At 25.4% G+C, this 20,792-nt stretch overlaps 5 protein-coding genes across 7 annotated transcripts; 3 read left to right on the top strand and 2 right to left on the bottom strand.

The window, feature by feature from the left end:
- The first annotated feature begins 173 nt into the window (after positions 1-173).
- LOC127280068 (homogentisate 1,2-dioxygenase) lies at positions 174-8,570 on the top strand. 2 transcript variants are annotated; one of them, XM_051302825.1, is made up of 10 exons: positions 174-320; positions 2,838-3,024; positions 4,465-4,799; positions 4,919-5,054; positions 5,351-5,487; positions 5,638-5,824; positions 6,188-6,367; positions 7,031-7,254; positions 7,352-7,478; positions 8,177-8,570. In XM_051302825.1, exons 3-10 carry the CDS (start codon positions 4,782-4,784, stop codon positions 8,491-8,493), a joined length of 1,326 nt encoding a protein of 441 aa, XP_051158782.1. In that variant the 5' UTR covers positions 174-320; positions 2,838-3,024; positions 4,465-4,781; the 3' UTR covers positions 8,494-8,570. The 2 variants fall into 2 exon arrangements, with proteins under 2 accessions (XP_051158782.1, XP_051158783.1); XM_051302826.1 differs by lacking the exon at positions 8,177-8,570 and adding an exon at positions 7,781-8,039.
- A 99-nt stretch (positions 8,571-8,669) lies between these two features.
- On the top strand, positions 8,670-10,188 carry LOC127280070 (general transcription factor 3C polypeptide 6). The gene is made up of 3 exons (XM_051302829.1): positions 8,670-8,975; positions 9,047-9,305; positions 9,374-10,188. Exons 1-3 carry the CDS (start codon positions 8,799-8,801, stop codon positions 10,114-10,116), a joined length of 1,179 nt encoding a protein of 392 aa, XP_051158786.1. The 5' UTR covers positions 8,670-8,798; the 3' UTR covers positions 10,117-10,188.
- A 162-nt stretch (positions 10,189-10,350) lies between these two features.
- Positions 10,351-15,418, bottom strand: LOC127280065 (amidophosphoribosyltransferase-like). The gene is made up of 8 exons (XM_051302822.1): positions 15,274-15,418; positions 12,369-12,591; positions 11,976-12,268; positions 11,655-11,904; positions 11,350-11,583; positions 11,147-11,274; positions 10,844-11,065; positions 10,351-10,771 (listed from the first exon to the last, which is right to left on the bottom strand). Exons 2-8 carry the CDS (start codon positions 12,577-12,579, stop codon positions 10,499-10,501), a joined length of 1,611 nt encoding a protein of 536 aa, XP_051158779.1. The 5' UTR covers positions 12,580-12,591; positions 15,274-15,418; the 3' UTR covers positions 10,351-10,498.
- LOC127280067 (xaa-Pro aminopeptidase 3-like) lies at positions 15,343-20,792 on the bottom strand. 2 transcript variants are annotated; one of them, XM_051302823.1, is made up of 5 exons: positions 20,644-20,792; positions 19,392-20,309; positions 18,960-19,322; positions 18,719-18,887; positions 15,343-15,486 (listed from the first exon to the last, which is right to left on the bottom strand). In XM_051302823.1, the coding sequence occupies exons 1-5, from the start codon at positions 20,690-20,692 to the stop codon at positions 15,447-15,449; spliced, it is 1,539 nt and encodes a 512-aa protein (XP_051158780.1). In that variant the 5' UTR covers positions 20,693-20,792; the 3' UTR covers positions 15,343-15,446. The 2 variants fall into 2 exon arrangements, with proteins under 2 accessions (XP_051158780.1, XP_051158781.1); XM_051302824.1 differs by having other exon boundaries at positions 15,411-15,540.
- LOC127280069 (bifunctional phosphoribosylaminoimidazole carboxylase/phosphoribosylaminoimidazole succinocarboxamide synthetase) lies at positions 15,960-18,339 on the top strand. Its single transcript, XM_051302828.1, has 6 exons — positions 15,960-16,118; positions 16,528-16,851; positions 16,989-17,332; positions 17,402-17,677; positions 17,827-17,971; positions 18,068-18,339. Exons 1-6 carry the CDS (start codon positions 16,112-16,114, stop codon positions 18,232-18,234), a joined length of 1,263 nt encoding a protein of 420 aa, XP_051158785.1. The 5' UTR covers positions 15,960-16,111; the 3' UTR covers positions 18,235-18,339.

Genomic DNA, 20,792 nt, shown 5'->3' with positions numbered 1-20,792 from the left:
TCACAATAAATTAATGGAGTTACAATTTATATTAAATGACAATTATTATGGTCATTTTTTTTTTTTTATTAAATTATTTTTAATTAATTTTTATTTTCATTATTTTAAATTTTTCTTCTTTTTTTTAGATTTCCACTATATTATATATGATGAGCAAGTGAGGAATGAATTCGCGGGTTTTTTTTCTCCCAAGTCCACGAAGAATAAAAGACAAACCGGACAACGAACTCACGCGACCGACCACCAGGTGCAGAAAGCGTTAGACCGGGACTCTCGACTCGTGTTCAATTCACCTGCTGAATCCGACAGACTGTTGGCAGGTAAGCTATTCAGAACTGATGTTCGTTCGCCTGCAATCCACTCTTTTCTCCCACCGCAAAACCGATTCGATATATAATGAATACTACTGCTTTTACAATATAAATGAAAGCATCATGATTTCGTCAAAAGAAAATTTTTTTTTTTTCAAAACCACATCCGAAAAAGTTTCTTTTTTTCATTAAAAAAAATTATTTCAAATAATAATGTCCCCTATTTTTGAGACATTAAATTTTTTAATTTTTCGAATTTTCACTTTTTTTTAAAAATTATCAATTTCATTAATAATTAAATTAATTTATTTATTAAAAATTGTCATTGATTATAAATTTTCAAAATCATCTTTATTTTCATTAGTCAAATTGATTGGAATATTTTCTAAATTTAATCCATTTGAAAATTTTACACACAATTTAAATTTTATTTATTTTAATCAATCTTAAATTCAAATAAAACGATTAAATCTTTTTAAACATTTTTAATTTAACATTTTGAAAAAATGATTAAATCTTAATTTTTTTACGGTAAAAATGTTTATTTTATTTACTTTTTATAATTTTTATTTTAATAGATTTTTAAATTTAGTTGCAAATTAATTGATATCATGCCTATATTTATTATGACAATGAAAAAGAATTTTTTTTTTTTTTTATTTTCGTTGTAATCAGTACAGTGACGTTACGCATTTGTGCTCTATGATTTCATTAACGTTACTTCCAGTGCATGATAATTAATAATTATATAGTAAGTGAATAAAAAAAAAAAAAAAAAAAATTCTCAAAAGCGGGACAAAACTTTTCAAACTCGTCATTCGTGAATGTTAGTTTCTATTATTCTCTAACATTTCATTTTTTTCTTTTTAATATAAATTTTCCTAAAAATTAAAAAAAAATACTATTACTGTTATAAAAATATATAAAGAGAAAATTAATATTAAAAATAAATTGAATTAAAATTAATAAATAATATTTATAATATATTAAGTAATTTGACCCAAATTTTAAGACGTGTTCCTTATCATACTAGAACACTTTTTGATTTCCTTATTTCTTATACGACGAAAAGGTGAACTAGTTATCAAAAAATGCAATTCTGGTTTTTCGAGTCCTATTTTGTTGGGACACAAATTTATATTATAAACGAAAGTAGTCCAGATAACCTTTTATATATATCCAAAAAAAAAGTGATTTGAATTTGCAAAATTTCAATAATGTCATTAAAATTCCACATTTTATAGGTAAAAAAAAAATACTGTACATTAGGATTATATTAATTTATTTTTCATATAACATATTTAAATATTAGAATTTTTTTAAAAATTTATTTCGTCAGAGAAAATTTTAATAATGAGGGGGGAAAAAATATAAACTTACTAAAAATAATATACTATATATATGTAATAAAACTAAGACACATAATTTACTTTGGAACGCGTATATAAAATTTTGTTCCGCTAGCGAAACAATAACAAAATGACCTTGTGACTATTCACCACACATATAGTTTGAAAAATTTTTTTCAAGGTGAATAAGAATTTCATAATAGAAATTTTATAAATTTAATAATTGGATATTTTTAAAGATTTTAAAAAAACCCCAAAAAAAATCACGACGATAAAATAGAATCTATTTTTTAATATACATACAAGAAAGTTTTATCCTTTTTTAAAAATGTTTGTCTTTGTCTCAAATATTGCTACATTTCAAAAATTATAAAAAATATTTTAAAGTCTAATGAATGGAATTTTCGTGAGTTGTTTACAAATAAATTTCTACTTAAACAGATTCCGTTAAAAGGATTTTGTATGTGTCCTCTTTGGAAATTGGAAAAAAAAGAGAAAGTAATGCGGAAAAAATATTCAAATGAATTTAAAATAATTTTTTTTTCCACTTTTTAAAGAGCTTTTAAATTAAATTTATTTTTTTGTTGAATGATTATAATAGATTATTATTAAAAAGTTGTAAAATTAATAAGGAATAATATATGCGATGAAAGGAGAAATAATCGCAATTGGTCAATGGTACAAGACAATTTTTTTTGTTTTTTTTTTTTATTTAAAACCCGTTCATTTCAATTTTATATTCTAACTGCACTTGCATATAACTGTGTGAGACATATAACTTGTTGATTGATTTCATGTTTACATTATAAGACAGCAATTTATTTGTTATTTAAGAAAAATGCTTTTAAAAAATTAATTATTCAATTTAAATTTAAAAATTGAGTAATTTTCAAACAGTTTAATAAAATAAATAATTTCAAATTCAATTAATGAAATTAATAATAAAAAATTTGTGAATTACAAGATCTTTGATTTTTGAAATTTGAAATATATTCTGTTATAAATTGTTTTACATTTATGTCTTCCTGTGAAAGTGATTGTTAAGTTTAAAAAAAAAAAATTGTGGAGAAAGAAAATTTACTTTTACTGTATTTAGTATTCTCTTTTATGCAGACGAGATATTTATTATAAATATATGATCTTAAAGACTTATAAATATTGATTATCCTCTTTTCAGATACAAAAAAAAGAATCCTTTGACTGAAGACTTCTAAATCAAAGTACTTAACTGTACAATGATCGATCTTTGGAAAAAAAAATTTTGAACATGAAGAGGAAATCAAGAATGAGGAATAATTTAATTCATTGGAATTTTTTTTACTTACCGAAACACAAACATGAGAGAAGAAAAGCAGAAATATGTGGTAAGTATTTTTATTAGCAAATTATTAATTATTAAAAACGACAAAAAAAAATCTCAAAATTAAAAAAAAAAATTTTCTTTACATCAGTATTTATTATCCATTTTGATAATTAATTCATAATAATTATTTGCTTGCATAATATATATTTTGTCAACAAATAATTTATTTTGTATTATATCTACTTTATCAGTCCCGGTTTCTTATCTCACTGAAAATTTTCAAACACGTTTTGGAGAAAAAAAAAATCTTATTTTTCTTTTAAATTCTGTAAATAATATAAATTCTAGGTCAATTAAAAAATTTTTTTTTCCAATTTACATCAATCAAAATGGAAAACGTATTTTCTGAATTTTAAAGCACATGGAATTTTTAACGAAAAGAAGCTTATTTATTTAATAAATAATCTTAAATCACAAGATTATTAGTTTATTTAATGTTTTGTTACAGAAAAATGATTTTTAAAAATTTTGATTTAACGACAGTTAATGGTATATGCGACAAGAACCAGTTGTTGCATAAGTTAAGTAAATAACGGGTTCATGAGTCTCATTCGTGTTACTTCCAGAAAATGAGAGAACTTAGTTCAAAGACCTTGTTGCATATTTTGCATGACTCAAAAAAAAAAAAAAAAAAATAATTACAAACTAGTTGTTATAAATTTCAGAGAGAAAGGAAAAGTCTTTTTTTCTAAAATGATCACAAGTTTGCATTGCCAACAATAAATACGACCTTGCTTGCGAAAAATTTACAATGTGTGTTCACCGAGAAAAACAGACTGAAGAGATAATTTCCTTCTCTCTCTCTGCAATAAATTTTTATTTCTAAAATTAACAACATTAATATTCATAATTAAATTTTTTTTTACAGAAAAAAAAATTTGGTAAAATAAAATCATTTTAAAAAGATTTGAATTTGAGAAATTTAAATTAAATGTTTTATTTATTTTTTTTTAATTAAAAGAAAGTGATCGTGGAAAATAAAAAAAAAAAAATTTTTGCTAGCTTTCGTGATTTCGAAGATTAAGAAAAAAAAAACTAGATCATGGGTGATGTGTAGCTTAATTAAATTTCACCTAAGTGGTGAAAATTGCATGATAAAATCGAAAGGATTTGTGGCTTTTATCAAAGAGATGGAAAAAAAAAAAATTCTTCATATAATTAGACGATTTGCAACAAAACTAGAAAACAAGATTCACATCTTGTTATGCTAATTTATAGAAATATTGGAAATTTAAAAAGAAAAAAAAAAAAATTGTTGACAAAAAAAATTTAAATTTACGATTAATAATGAATTTTTTTTTCCATAATTTTAATTTTAATTTTTAATAATAAGATATAAATAGTTTATATAATTAATTGTACTTGAAACCGATAATATCATTATTATTTTATAAATTTTAATAATTATTTATAATTTGATTTTAATCACTTTTTTTTACAGTAAATTCTTTTTCAAAACTGAAATTTCGAGAAGGAATACTATCGTCCGATCAGAAATGTTTTTTAAGTGATAAAAAAAAAACAAACTCGTCTTGTATAATCAAGGAGATAAATATTGTCTTTTACGCGAGTATCAGCAACCGGCACCGTGAAGAATCTGGTCGTGCCTTCTTATTCTAAACATTTTATTGGTCGATACATTGAGGCGTAAACATAATTTGCATAATTTAAATCGTGACGTAGTCATACTAAGGTTTATAAAACGTCGATGATTTTGATATTTTCATACATTCAAAGAAAAAGGGCGATTCATTCATCATGAAAGAAGATTTTAAGGTATACTATTTATTATTGCGCGCTATATTATTTTTTTTTAAATTACAAAAATTATTAATTTTTAAATAAAAATAAGATTCGTGGTTAATTTTTAAATTTAATGAAATTTTTTTTTGCAGTATTTGACTGGATTTGATTGCGAATTCAGTAGCGAGGATGAAAGATGTCCTGGAGCACTTCCAATTGGTCAAAATAATCCTCAAAAGTGTCCTTATAATCTTTATGCTGAACAATTGTCAGGCAGTGCATTTACCGGTGAGTAAATAATAAAAGAAAAAAAAAAAATAATTGTCTATTAATTATCATTTACAAAATGATTATATAATTAAAAGATATACAAAAATTGTTTGTCATTTAGAAATTATTTAATAATATATAATTATAGAAGATGAAGAGGAAGTAAAGGAGAAAATAATATAATTTATATATATATAAAGTTAAATATATAATTAAGAGTTGAAAGAAACACTTAATTAAGATCTTTTAAATTCTTGCCAAGAATAAATTCTTTTATAAGAGAAAATTTCCCCTTTTTCTTTTTATGTTTCAAGTTCCAAGATGTGAGAATAAAAGATCATGGTTTTATCGAATAAGACCTTCAGTTGTGCACGATGTCTTTGAACCAATTCAAAAATTTCAAGATCAAGTCACTCACGAATGGGATAAATTTCCCCCGACACCTAATCAGGCAAGAATTAAAATTTGATTTTATTATAAATCATTAATAATTATATTAGTATTATAAATAATTTTATAATAATAATAATTTAATTTATAAATAATTATAAATATTAATTTTCTCTGAATATTTAATATCGTTTTTTTGTTTCTTTTTTAGATTCGTTGGATGCCCTTCGATGTGCCAACTCGTCAGGAACCGGAAGTGGATTTTGTTGAGGGTTTATATACACTTTGCGGAGCTGGCGATTCTCGCACGCGAACCGGAGTTGCTGTTCACATTTACCTTTGCAATTCTTCCATGCGAGATAAAGCCTTTTACAATTCTGATGGAGACTTCCTTATTGGTAATGGAATATCCTCTTGTTTCTATATATTTTTATATATATATATGCGTGTGTGAAAGTCATGGTCTACATAAATACAACGTATTAAACAATGCGTGATCATTATATTGACGTTTCTTTATTTATTTTTTGTTTTATTATTATTATTTATTTTTTTTTTTTGTAAGGAACAAATTGCGATAAATCGTGTATGGAGAAAATGAGAATAGAAAAACACTGAAATTTGAAGAGAAAGTGAAAGTTAATCTTAGAATTTTTATTTTCATTTCTTTTAACAGGTTTTAATGATGAATATATTTATTTACAATTAGAAAAGTAATTTAATAATTAATTTTTAATTTTTTTTTTTTTTTTTGTTTTAAGTACCGCAATTGGGAGTCTTACAAATTACGACCGAATTCGGAAGAATGAGATGTGAACCAAATGAGATTTGTGTTATTCAACGGGGAATGCGTTTCTCTGTAACTGTTTTTGGTCCATCCAGAGGATATATTCTTGAGGTGTTTGACAATCATTTTCAACTTCCAAATTTGGGACCAATTGGTATGTATTATAATGAAATTAAAAAATTATAATAATTATTAAAAATTAAAAAAAAAAGATAATTTAAAAACCAAATAAAATATTTAATAATTTAAAAAAAAGAAATTATAGGGACATTTTGAATAAAATTTTGTTATGTAATTTAGGGGGGGAATTAATTTTCTAAAAATTCAAATTAAATTACGTATACTATATAATTGGAATTAATTTTATTAGAAATTTTTTAATTCCGTGGCTAATTAATTATAATATAATAGTTTTTAATGAAAGTCTAAGAAATTTGTTGTACTTTTTAAAATAGAGAAATAATGAAAGTAACTTGGAATTAAAAAAAAAAAAAAACAAATTAAAATGCGGGTGATGAATAAGAAAAATCTTGATTGGAGCAGGAATTATTTATATGGAAGTGCAATAGCCTTGTGTATAATAATTGCGTTATAATAATACACACAATTTGCGTTGTTGCGAGATAAATCATTGTAATGTTTCTTAAAACTTTCGAGCGAAACGGAAGAAAAAGTTCTAATAATCGGATTATAAAAAATGATCTGATTTAAAGGAAATTTTCTTTCTTTTTTTTTATTATGTAAAAATGAAAATTTTTTGATTTAATTTAAAATTAATAACACGAATGTTATAAAGTATTTTGTTTATTATTTAAAGGTGCAAATGGTCTTGCAAGTCCACGAGATTTTGAAACCCCATCTGCCTGGTACGAGGAACGAGATGTGGATTATAAAATTATTTGTAAATATCATGGAAAAATGTTTGTGGCTAATCAACATCACAGTCCTTTTGATGTTGTCGCTTGGCATGGAAATTACGTACCCTACAAATATAATCTTGATCGCTTTATGGTTATTAATTCAGTTTCCTTCGATCACTGCGTGAGTATAAAAAATGTTTATTAAATTCATTTTTTTTAAAATTTATTTTAATAATAAATTTATTCTTTCCTATAATAATTATACTCTTTTTTTTTAGGATCCATCAATATTTACAGTTCTCACTTGTCCATCGACGAAACCGGGGACTGCAATTGCTGATTTTGTGATTTTTCCTCCTCGTTGGTCCGTTCAGGAACACACTTTTCGTCCACCTTATTATCATCGTAAGTAGAATTAAAATATTCATTGAAAATATTTATCTATACGCCTTTCTAAAGATTGATTAAAATACCATATATATTGAATTAAGCAACGCTGAGGAAAAAAAAAAAAAAAAGAAAAGCCTCTATCTGACTTTCGGATCTTTTATTTTCCGATAACATCACTATTATTCAATCAGTGAATAATTAAATTCCTCTTTAATTGAAAATAAATTCTTTTCTTTAATTATTTTCATTTTATTGTTTTAAAATTCTTTATAGAAAAATTCATATTAAAAAAAAAAATTTCTGTATCTTATTTGAAGCGATGCTGGAACCGATGGACACGTCTATTGTCGTTCCAGAAGAGCGCTTCTGAAAATTGCTCTTCTTTCTCGATTGAGAATCCTTATAGTGAAAAGTTTGGAATTTTCCATAATCGCGAAGGTGAATGTCAATCATAATTCTTAATACACTGTCATCGAAGAACGATTTCCCTTTTTTCTCCTCCTCGGATCGAGAAATATTAAATTGCCCCAAGGAATGTTTTTCATATTCTTTAAATATAGAGAGAATAAAATTTCTATTTGAAAATCTTTATTACAAAAATCATTCTTCTTTTTTTTATTTAACATTTTCTATTAAATTTAAAAATATATTTAAAATTTAAATTTTGTAATTTAAAAAAAGAAGAAGCGAACTAATTACTTTTTCTATTTAAGGAAATTGCATGAGTGAATTTATGGGTTTAATTAAGGGACGTTATGAGGCCAAGGAAGAAGGATTTCAACCTGGCGGTGGTTCTTTACATTCAATTATGACACCACATGGTCCTGATACAATTTGTTTTGAAAGTGCATCAAATTCAAAACTTGTGCCCGAACATATTGCCGAGGAAACTCAGGCATTTATGTTTGAAACTTATTACAGTATGACAATAACCGAATGGGGTGGGAAAAATTGTAAAAAAATTGATTCCAATTATAATAAGTGTTGGCAAGGATTGAAAAAACATTTTAATTCAACTCAAAAATCTTGAATTATTTAAATAATAAACAAGCTATTGTTTTTTTTTTTTGGGCAAAAAAAAATTAAATAAAAATATTAAAAATACAATCCAATATTATTTAATTAATAATAATAATTTAATATTGAATAACGATTTTTTTTTATCAATAATAAAATTTTGTTTTCAAATTTTTGTTTGAAATTTAGCGCCACAAGTCACGTGTTTTTTGACAGAAGTGTTTTTAGGTTAGGTTATATTATGTTTTGATTATTAAAAAGTATTAATATTTTTTTATTAATTATTTTGTGAGAGACAATTATTGTTGAGAAAAAAAAATGTTTGAAGCTAATGAAGATTTTGATGAAGAAGAATTGCAGGAAGATGAAGAGGAAGTTTTAGTTTATGTTGAATTTCCAAATTGTGTTGAAAATACCATGTTCGGTACTGAGAGGCTTAAACTTGATATACTTGGAATTGACACTGAAACACCGATAATACAAATTAATGGAAAAGTAAGTTTTCCTTTACACCTTTTTTTTTTTGCAATTGAATACAATTTTTTCTTTATCTTTTTTTTTCTCAGTTTTTCGAAGGAACTTACGAAGATGCTGTCGGTACTTATATGTTTTTCAATAAAGATAACAATGCCACTGTTGACGATCCTGTTTTTGAAGTTGCACCAACTTTAAATTATTTGACAAAAAGTAGAAAACTACTTAAAATGCAAAGAGTATTTATTGCGCCAAGAACAGAAGTTTTGGGCAATTCAATACACAATGAATCATTACCAAATATAGAGACAATAATAGAAGCTGGAGTTCCTCCAAAGTATCAAGAAGAAGGTGAATAATCATTTATATTTACTTTTTCCAGTTGGATTATTATTGACATTTTTTTTGTTAAATTTCAGCACTTGAATTTTGGACAAATACACGAGATGAAAGAATCGATGTATTAAATGCATATATTGAAAAACAACGTGTTCGTAGGGAAAAAAGAGCACAAGGTATTGATCCAATTTCCGATTCAGACGAAGACAATCCATTTATGTTTACGGTACCGCAAAATAATAACGATGAAGAAGAAGAGGAGGAAATTGAACCCGATGAAGTATTAGATGGTGATGATAGATTAATTGAAGAGGAAGACGAAAATATTTCCGATTCTAATCAAGAAATAAATGAATTTGAACGTTTTGTTAAAAATTCAGCGCAAGACGATTATCATGAAGATGAACCACAACCATCGACATCGCGTGATTTTAAACCAATAATTAATCCAATTAAAAATAAAATTAAAAATAAAGGTGTTGTTAAAATTATAAAAAATATGAGGAGAAAAAATAATTCCAAAAGTTTGTTAAAAAAAAAATCAACAGATTTACAAACTGAAACATCAAATGATGATGATATTTTGGATAATGAAAATATTTATGAAAATTTTCCACCCGAATCCGAAATTGAAGATGGAGAATTTATAACTGATGAAATTCAAATTAATCAACGGGCAATTAAAAAGGAATTCATAGTAAATGATAAAAAATTACAAAAAAAGGAGAAACGCGAAGCAAAAATGAAGGAAATTTCTGAACAATTGAGAAAAATGAGTGGAATCACAAATGATGAGGAAAGCGAAGAGGAATTAATTATATAAAAAAGGAAAACTTCAGAAAAAAAAAATTTACTTAATTTTATTTTTAAATAAAAAAAAAAAAAAAAAATTAAAGATGATGAGCTGATTCCTTAAAAAAATATTCCTATATCAATTTACAGTTCTGTAAGTACAATAATTTACGAAAAAAAAAAATATTTTTATCCTGCTTTTAAAAATTGTTTTACTTAAAAAAAAAGTTTAATTAAAAATATCGGATTTTTTTAAAAATTATTAATTCTCAATATAGTAAAAGAAAAAGTACTAATTACATTTTTTTTTTCATTATAAAGACTATTACGTAATGAATTTTTTTCTTTTCTAATTAGGAATTTTGATGGACAATCGAAGAATTCCTGTGCCTTTTTTTTTTTTGTTATTATTCTCACCAACCCAAATCGCCTGGTAATTCATCGGGATATTCGCCAGTTAAACAAGCAGTACAATGACCAATATAACTGCTTTCACGATTATCCATCCCGTGTCTGACAGCTTCAACGAGACCCTCGACTGAAAGGTACGTTAAACTATCAGCGCCAACGTGTTTCGCTAATTTTACACTGTCCAATTTATTAGCTATTAATTCCTCCCTCGTTGGAATATTTATTCCCATATAGCAGGGATATTTTAAAGGTGGCGAAGCAATTCTTATATGAACCTAAAAGAAAATATTTTTAATGAATTTAAAAAAAAATTGAATTTTTAAAAAACTTAAAAAAAATTATCTTACTTCCTTGGCGCCAGCGTCTTTGAGTAATTTAATAATTGGTCCAATTGTATTGCCACGTACAATTGAGTCATCGATTAAAATTAATTTTTTCCCTTTGACATTTTCCGATAGGGCGCCAAATTTTTTTGCCACACCCAATTTTCTTAATCGTGTACTTGGCTGAATAAATGTTCTGCCAACGTAACGATTTTTACAAAGTACCTCGGCAAAAGGAATTTGTGACTGCAAAAAAGTAGACAAGATTTTTGTTTTTTATCGATAATAAAAATTTACTTTTCATAAAAAAAAAAAAAAATTACTCACCTGTCTTGCATAACCGTGTGCTGCGGCTGTTCCTGATTCAGGAACAGAACTAACAATATCAGCTTCCACTGGCGATTCTAAAGCCAAAACTCTTCCGCATTGCATTCGAACTGAATAGACCATTTGTCCTGAAAATGGAAATTTTTTTAACAAAAATTTTCTTCTAACAAAATTAATAATTTTTCCATAAAAAAAAAAATTACCTTCGAAAATACTATCACTTCGGGCAAAATAAACATATTCAAAAATGCAAAATGCTTGCGGTTTTTTGTTTGGCCTATCGACAATATCAATTGTCTTGATACCTTCTCGTGTTAATTCAACAATTTCACCTGGAAATACTTCTCGAACGTATCTTGCACCGATACTGAGAAAACCACACGATTCTGATGATATAACCCAACCTTCAGCATCATTTTCCTCATCGGAATCGTTTCCTAATTATTCAAAGAAAAGAATTTAAAATTTTTTAATTTTCTTTTTTGCAAAAAATTTTTTTTTTTCTCACCCAAATTTCCAACGGGTACAATTTTTCCCAAACAAAGTGGTCGATTTCCATAGGGATCGCGTACACCATAAATTTTATCTCTTTGCATTATAACAAGTGAATAAGAGAGTGGTGCCAATTGCATTAAATGTTTAATTCTTGCTGGCCAATCGGGTCCATTTAATTCACCCTCAGGTGGATTTAAACACAATGCTTGTGTTATTAATTCAGAATCTGAATGTGTTGAGAGTCCAACACCTCGGCCAAGAACCTATTTAAATTTTTTCAAATTTTTTATTTCAAGATTTTAGAAAAAAAAAAAAATTTATAATTTTCCCTCACCATTTTTCTCAATGATTCAGTATTAACGAGTTCACCATTGTGTGCAACCGCCAATGCACCATGTGCTGTATGAACAACAAATGGTTGGCAATTTACTTCTTCGCTAGCTGCACTTGTACTGTATCTTGTATGACCAATTCCCAAATTGCCGCGCAATTTTTTCATACTATCATCGTTGAAAATATTATTTATCATTCCCATTCCTTTATGAACGTGAAATGATTTTGCACAAACACCCTCGCTTGTTACAATTCCTGCACTTTCTTGTCCTCTGTGCTGTAGTGCCACCAAACCTGAAAATTGACAAAAAAAAATTTCTCATTCTTTTTTCAAAAAAAAAAAAATTGTATTTTTAGATCAATCTCGATTTTTTCGATAAAAGAAAAATCTTACCGAGACAAATAACTTGACCAACATCAATAGTTGATGGCCAATCACCAGCGGCAATACATCCAAAAACTCCACATTCGTGCGTTAATCCTGTTCCTCGTTGCCCTCGTGTTTCACCTTTACTTCGTCTTTGTCTCACTATTTTAACAGTATCATCAATCATCAATCTCGAAATTCCATCCGAACAGCTTTGTATTTTATTATCGCTAGACATTATTAAATTGATCTGTAAAAAAAAAAAAATTATTCTTAATTTTTTTAATGAGAAAATATTCCTTTTTTTTTACGAAAAACTTTTCCAATAAGCGTTAAAAACAAATAGATAAAAAAAAATTTATATAAAATGTAGAGAAAAAAATACACTGATGTGAATCTGTAAAATGATGAAATTTAATAAGGTCAAAGAACATATGGGATAAGCATGAAATTGAGTCGAATCTTAGATACAATATATTTTTAGCCAGAATTGCAGATAATAGGAGATAATTTATTAATTGCATCGCCAAAGATAAAAAAAAAACTTAAAGAGAAGCAAATATTTTTTTTTGTCCAAAGATTTAAAGTTAATTTTTTTTTTTTATCAAAAATTGTTTAATTTTTCGTTATAATGAAATTATTCACTATTATTTTTTTTTTTTCATAGAATATTTTTATTAAAAATTATTAATGAAAAACTTGTAAAAAAAAGAGGTATAAAAAATTGTCATTTGGGGGAGATTTTATCAAAAATAATATAAATTAAATAAAAATAAATATATTAATGTAAAAATTGAATTGTAATATATATTTATTGAAAGACCCCCAAGAGACAATTTCAATAAATATTATCAGTTATGTTCCTATGAACTATTGACATTAATGATTGATTAAAGAAATTGTTTATTTATTGTATATATGAATTCTAGTTCAGGATTCCCTCGGTTTATATTTTGCAATCAGTTTCGTCATTGATAGGGCCTATAAATTAGCATATAAAGAATTTTGTTTACTCTTAAAAAACTTCTTTTTTTTTTTTTGTTTGTCTCATATTAAATATATATTTATATTATGCAAGACTGAATTTGCAAACAAATAACCAATTTGAATAATATAAAATTAAACAATATCAATCGATAGTGACGTAAATATTTGTTTCCTGATCTTATCTTTGATAAAATTAAAAACAATAGTATATCTAAATTAAGCAGTGATTTTTTTCACAAAAAAAAGAGAAAAAATTAAAAAAAAAAATTAAATTGTAAATTATTTTTTAAAATATTTTGTATGTTCTTTCTTAGAACTTTTTAATTTGCTAAACAAAATTTTAATTTAAATCAGAAATTATGAGTTATAATATTATAAAATATATCATATTTCTAGTTTTTATAATCAAACTATAGTTTTGCTGAATTGAAGTAGATAAACGGGAAAATAAATCTGAAAGAAATCATTTTAATATGATTATTATTATGAATAACAGAATAATTTATTAAATTATTCAACTTAAATTTCTAATACAACTTTAGTTGAAACTATTGAATAATTTAATAAAATATAAAAATTAATTTATTATTTTATTAATTCATGCCTTTTTAAGGATCCAATTTTATCAATTAATTTTTTTAATTAGTCATTTACTGTAAAATATAAATAATTACAAAAGAAAAAAAATAGACAATTATAAAAAATGAAAAAAATGAAAACTAGAGTGCAAGTTGAAAAAATATATATTTAACTTTTTAAAAAGAAAATATAGTGAAAGAATTTTTTTTGTCACGAAATATTCAATTAAAATTTATTGATACAATTTAAAATAATAAATGTAATCAGAGATGGAATTTTTTTTTTAGCAGACCCAATTAGACCAATTATTAAAAATGAAAGACTCTTTTGACATATATATCAACGACAATTTATAATCTACTCCGAAAATAATTTTTTCAACTTTCATGTCTAGAAATTTAATTAAAGATGAAGTTTATCATTATTATTAATTTTATTTTTAAAAAAAAAGAAATGCGAAATTATATTTGAAGGGTAGAATGACAAAAGGGGTCAAGCGCCAATTTATCGAAAATGAGGTTTTTGCATAAAAAAATCAAGAAAATTCATTTACACATTTCTGTAGAAGGATTTCCTTTTTTATTGCGTATTTAAATCAGTTTTTAATAAAAATTAAATTAATAAAATAGCCTCAAATTTACTTTATTGCAACCTGATTGAAAAACAAAAGAAAGTGATGAGTCAATAATATTATCAAAATAAAAAAAAAATATTATTTTTTTAGGTTTTATTTTAATATTTTATTTTAATTTTATTTTAATAATATTTTAATTAATAAAATTAATAATAATAATAATGTATTTTCAATTTTAAACAATTTTAAAATCATTTTGTTATTAATTTTTAAATATTTTTATGGTTATACTAAGTGAACAATTGAATTTAAAGATGAAAGTATTGCTCAATTCCAAAGCAAGCAATTAATTCGTAATTTTCTTGAAAACAAACAATTTTTTAAAGGAATTTTTTTTTCTATTCATTTCGTCGATTCCATAGAAAGAAACTAATTTTCCAGTTTTTCTTTAAACTGTATATTTTTTTTATAATTAATGGTTAAAGAAAATGTGCGCAGTTGATATAACCTCAAGGAACCACAGTTTTTTTTTAATTTTATCGTTAATATGTAGGTATATTTCAACAAATTGTTGTTTATTTATTAAAACATACTAATATATCGAAACGGTTTTCTCAGTTTTTTTTTAAATGACCTGCAAAATTTTTAAAAATGTTTTTTTTACTTCCTGTAAAAACAGTGAATTGGCGCTTGACCCCTTTTGTCATTCTACCCTTCATTTATTAATTTAAAATAAATTGTTTCAAAAAAAAATAATAATTTTCTTTTTGTTTTCATTTTCAGTGTACTCACCACGTGTTTCGAGTTCGTTGTCGGCAACGTATTATAGAATCACTAAAACTATATTTCTCTCTTGCTCTGAAGAACGATGCGTAATATTACTGACTTGAGTTCTCAAGATTGAATGAATAATCCAACCAATCGAATGACGCTTTTGAATGGAAGGGCAATTTCAGAATTTTATATTATAATCTTCTCTTTATTTTCTCCTTTTCTTTTTCTTTGCTGTCGAATTACGAGAGTTATGAAAAAATACAATGTCGAGACATTTTTTTTCTTCTATAAGAAAAAAAAAAAACTATGAAAATTTTCTAAAAATTTTTAAAATTCAATAATTTTAATTTTTCCCACTTAATATATTTGGATCCAGAAAACAAATCCCACCAATAAAATTTGAGAATTTTTTTTTTTTTATCTCTGGGAGTTTTGATCTAATCGTAAAGTTTAATGAAAAAAAAAAATTTGAAGATTTTACAATTTATTATAGTCACGTTCAGAATTTTTATAAATAGGGGGGGATTTCAAGGTCAAGGGAAAGTGAAACACGTTTTTCTAGTTTTTTTTTTTGCCAAATTTTTGTCTATTTGTCCAGATTCTAGTTTCTATTACACAATATTATTTATTTTATTATTTATTTATTTTTTTCTCGTTTTTGTAAATTTCGACATATTTATTTATTTCTTATTTGTTACGAAGATTTTATTTATCTTTGGACACTTTTTGCTTTAGATTTATGTTGCGTGTTTTAAAAAGATAAGAAAATCAGTTTTAAAGAGAGGAAGTGGGGAATTATTAACGAGAGTTGATTCTAGCTAACCGGCATTTGCACGAGGCACATTAGAGGGTGAAGATGGCAGGTAAGAACTATATATATTTTTTTTAATTTTACTACTCCAAAAGTATTTTTTCTCTAAAAAAAAAAAAAAAATTAAAATATCAATTCAAAATGAATGTCGAAAAAATTCTTTTAGCATTCAAATATTTGATTATACCAGAATATTAATGAGTATTTTTTTTTATGATATTCATATTCTTATCATAATGTATAGCTAAATTCGTTTTTTTCGATAAATTTTTTTTTCCTCTAGTTATACTATTAATCTTTAGAAAATTAGTTTTTTTTTTAAATATAAATTTATCTTATAATAATTACATTTTCGAAAAATATATAAGTAAATATAATAATTATAGAATAAAAAAAAAAATAATAAGAAAAAGTAGAAATATTTTTTAAAAAAATTTAAATTTGATTTCTTTTTTTTTCAGTGTATAAACTTGGAAAATTGATAATCGAGGGAAAGACGAAAAAAGTCTTTGAACTCCCAGAAGACAATACTCTTTGTTTTCTTCAAAGTAAAGATAGAATAACAGCCGGTGATGGTGTTAAAGCCCATGAATTAGAGGGAAAAGCTGCGATTAGTAATGCAACGACAGCAAAAGTTTTTCAACTTTTAAATCAAGCTGGTCTTAAAACTGCATTTGTTAAAGTTGCCAATGAAACGGCATTTATTGCCAAAAAATGTGAAATGGTACCTATTGAATGGGTCACAAGACGTTTGGCAACTGGAAGTTTTCTCAAGAGAAATCCAGGTAAAAAAAAAAATAATTACAGTTTTCTAAAGAAATAATCAAAAAATATATAAAAATATTTAAATTAAAAATGAATATAGAAAAAAAAATGTATGATCGGATAAATTAATTTTAATTTGTGAAAAAATATTATTCAGGTGTTCCGGAGGGTTTTAGATTTTGTCCACCTTTACAAGAGACATTTTATAAAGATGATGCGAATCACGATCCACAATGGTCGGAGCAACAAGTTGTGTCGGCAAATTTTAAATTAAATGGCATTGTTATTGGAAAGGATGAATATGATATTATGAATGCAACAACATTGGCTGTATTTGAAATTTTAGAAAAAGCCTGGTCAACAAGAGATTGTGCATTAATTGACATGAAAATTGAATTTGGAATTGATTGTAATGGAGAAATTCTTGTTGCCGATATTATTGACAGCGATTCATGGAGATTGTGGCCGTCTGGCGATAAAAGACTTATGAAAGATAAGCAGGTATTATTTAATTTTATAATAATGCAAATTTCAAATGCAAAATTAATTAATTTGAAGTAAAAATTTAAGGTTTACAGAAATCTTGCAACAGTGACACAAGAAGATTTAGATACAGTGAAACGTAATTTTAAATGGGTAGCTGATCAATTGGATTATTTGGTACCACCGCCAAGTGCATTGATTGTTATTTTAATGGGTTCACCGTCGGATGAGGAGCATTGTAAAAAAATAGCAAACTATGCGCAAGCATTGGGATTACGTGTACAATTGCGAGTGAGCAGTGCTCATAAAGAAACGGAGGAAACATTGCGAATTCTCGCTGAATATGAAGGCAATGGCGAAAAGGTATCAATATCAAAAGAATTGACCTGTGTTGACATTTGCTTCTTCTTTTAGCGCTGATAGTACAAAAACAATGACGTCATTGTTATTCAGTTTGTAACCTTATCAATTAATTTTTTTTTTCTTTTCTTTTCTTTTTTCCTTTTCTGTAGGTGGTGTTGATTGCAGTAGCGGGCCGAAGCAACGGACTTGGTCCAGTTCTCTCTGGTAATTCAACACTTCCCGTCATTAATTGTCCACCTGTTCAAGTTCAAGATATTGCTCACGATATTTGGTCATCACTCAAAGTTCCCTCAGGTACTATTTTTAATTTCACGAATTTTCTTTATAAAAAAAAATAATAATCGATTGTAAATATGTATTTTTGAATTTCATATTTTTTTTTTTATTTAGGCCTCGGTTGCACAACTGTTGTTTATCCTGAGAGCGCTGCACTTGCAGCGGCACAAATTCATGCACTGAATGATCATTTGGTTTGGTCACGATTGAGAGTGAAAAAATTGACGAATTTCATTACATTGAAACAAGCAGATGTGAAAATGAGAAAAATGACATTGTAAATTGTCTTTTTTTTTTAAACAAAACAAAAATGTTCTTTTCAATACATTTAAAAAAAAGGTAAAAATTGTGTTTATTTTGAAAAAAAAATATTTCTATTAAATGTTTTTCATCGCGTTATCAATTTATACAATTCTTCTTTTTTTGTTGCTTCTCCTCTATACATTTTCACATGTCTATAAAATAGATATATTCCTTATGCAACCTGTTTTTGAATGAAACTTGAACAAAATTTTAAATGTTTATGATAGCAGTTTTTGTCTATGTTTTACTGTTAGTAATTTTAATTAGTCTCTATTGGCTACAAGTTTATAATATTCATCTATTTCCGTTTCGAGAAGTTTTTGAATAAAAAAAAATTTGATTTATTTAAAATTACGATTTTTATTTTTAGAAGCAATAAACTTTTTTTAAAAAAACAATTTTCACAATATTTATTTACATAAACTCTTCTTTTTTTTTTAATACAAAATTTAATATACTTACATTGATTGATTTTGTTTTGCAAAATTCTCTATTTCCTTGATTTCTTTTGGACAATTTCGTGTCAAAACTAAAGTACCTTCTTCTTGTATTAATACATCGTCTTCGATACGAATTCCCAAATTATAAAATTCCGGAAGAGCGAATTGATTTTTTGGACTTACATAAATGCCTGTAAATTTAATATTCTTTTTTTTTTTCTTCTCTTTCTTTTTTTGTATTTTTTCAAATAAATTTTTCTTACCTGGTTCAACAGTGACAATCATTCCCGGTTGAACTTTAATATTTCGCGATATTTTCGCCGTATCGTGAACATCCATTCCTAAATAATGACTAACATGATGTGGACAATATGTATAACCAGCGGCAATTAATTTATCGCCACCAAAATTTTTAGGAACAAGACCAATCTCCTGTAAACGTTTACCTAAAAATAAACACATTTCACGAAATAATTTCTCTAAACTTGGCATATTATTTAATTTTAATATCATTTCTTTTTGCGTTTCAAGAATAATTTCATATAATATTCTTTGTTGTGGTGAAAATGTTCCATTAACTGGCCAAGTTCTTGTGATATCCGACGAATAACCATGATATTCACAACCTGAATACAAAAAAAGAAAATGAAAATTATTTTTATAAAAGTGGAAAAATTAAAAAAAAATGAACTAACCCGCATCCATTAAAATCATATCACCATCCTTGACTATTTGATTATTTGTTATATAATGAATTGTACAGGCATTTTTACCACCTGCAACAACTGGTGGATATGCTAAAAATTCCGCTCCATTCATTCGCGATTCATAATCAACAATTGCAAATAATTCATGTTCACTAATACCGGGTTTTGATAAATTTATCGCCTTTGATATTGCCAACGATGCAATATCACAACTTTTTTGCATTAAATTAATTTCAGCTTTTGATTTAATTAATCGTAATTGATGAAACATTGTTTTTGGACAATGAAATAATTTATTATCAATAATTTTTAATGATCTTCTTAATTTCTCATCTAATTCAGGTTGTACAATATCCTCGGTATTGTACCAAATTAAATTATTTCGATTTTCATTTATAAATGATGTGAGAAATTTTTCAAAATCATCAACTGGAAGTGCATCATCAACACCAAATAATGATACAGCAGCATCGACTCCAGTACGTGTACCATTCCATAATTCTGATTTTGGATCTTTATTTCTCATGAATAATGTTGATGTGAAATTATCACAATTACCAGTGATAATTAAACAACTATCGGGTTCTTGACAACCGGTGAAATAAAGAAAATCAGAATTTTGTCGATAAACATATGGTATTTTTTCAGTCATATATAATGTCGTTGATGATGGTATTATAACAATATGTGTTAATTTGTCATTTAATAAAATTTGTTCCATTAATTTACTACGTCTTGTTTTAAATTCTTCTAATTGAATACCTGGTATTATTTCGCCTTTTTTTATTAAATGAGGATGAGTTTGATATGTTGGTTGACCAAAACTTGTTTGTATTATTCTTTGTTGATCGCATATTGATGATGTATTTTCCACTACTTTTGTCGAATATTTCGATAAATGTGATCCTAATGAAAATAATTCATTTACTTTGGAATAATTTAATTAGTATTATTAAAAATGAATTTTTTTTTATTATCAATTAAATAAAAATAAAACAAAAAACAAATGTTTTAAAAAAGTTAACCTCAAATATTTTCACAAGAAAATTAACAATTAATATTCCATTGCATTTATATAAAAATTAATTTAATTATTATTTAATTTGATAATATAAAATAGAAAATGAAACGATTAAAAAATTAAAGTAAAATATTTATTATTTTGAAAAAGTTAACCTAAAAATTAAAAAGAAAAGTCGAAAATTGATTAAATTATTAAGTAAATCCTTTTATTACTTACCAATAGAATTTAATGGATATTTTAAAACACGTCTAAATTGATAAAACATACTATTAGTTTATTTTTAGTCAATAATAATAGAAAAAAAGAGAGAAATGTTTCATTTCGCGGGCTGAATTGACAGACTGCGGCAGGCGCCTCACTAAAAA

The sequence above is a fragment of the Leptopilina boulardi genome, unplaced genomic scaffold (assembly GCF_019393585.1).
Source record: "Leptopilina boulardi isolate dan_hultmark-lab unplaced genomic scaffold, ZJU_Lbou_2.1 LbouV2_229, whole genome shotgun sequence".
In the NCBI taxonomy this organism is placed as follows: domain Eukaryota; kingdom Metazoa; phylum Arthropoda; class Insecta; order Hymenoptera; family Figitidae; genus Leptopilina; species Leptopilina boulardi.
The sequence above is the reverse complement of the archived record's forward strand: the minus strand, read 5'-3'. Positions and strand labels throughout refer to the sequence as shown.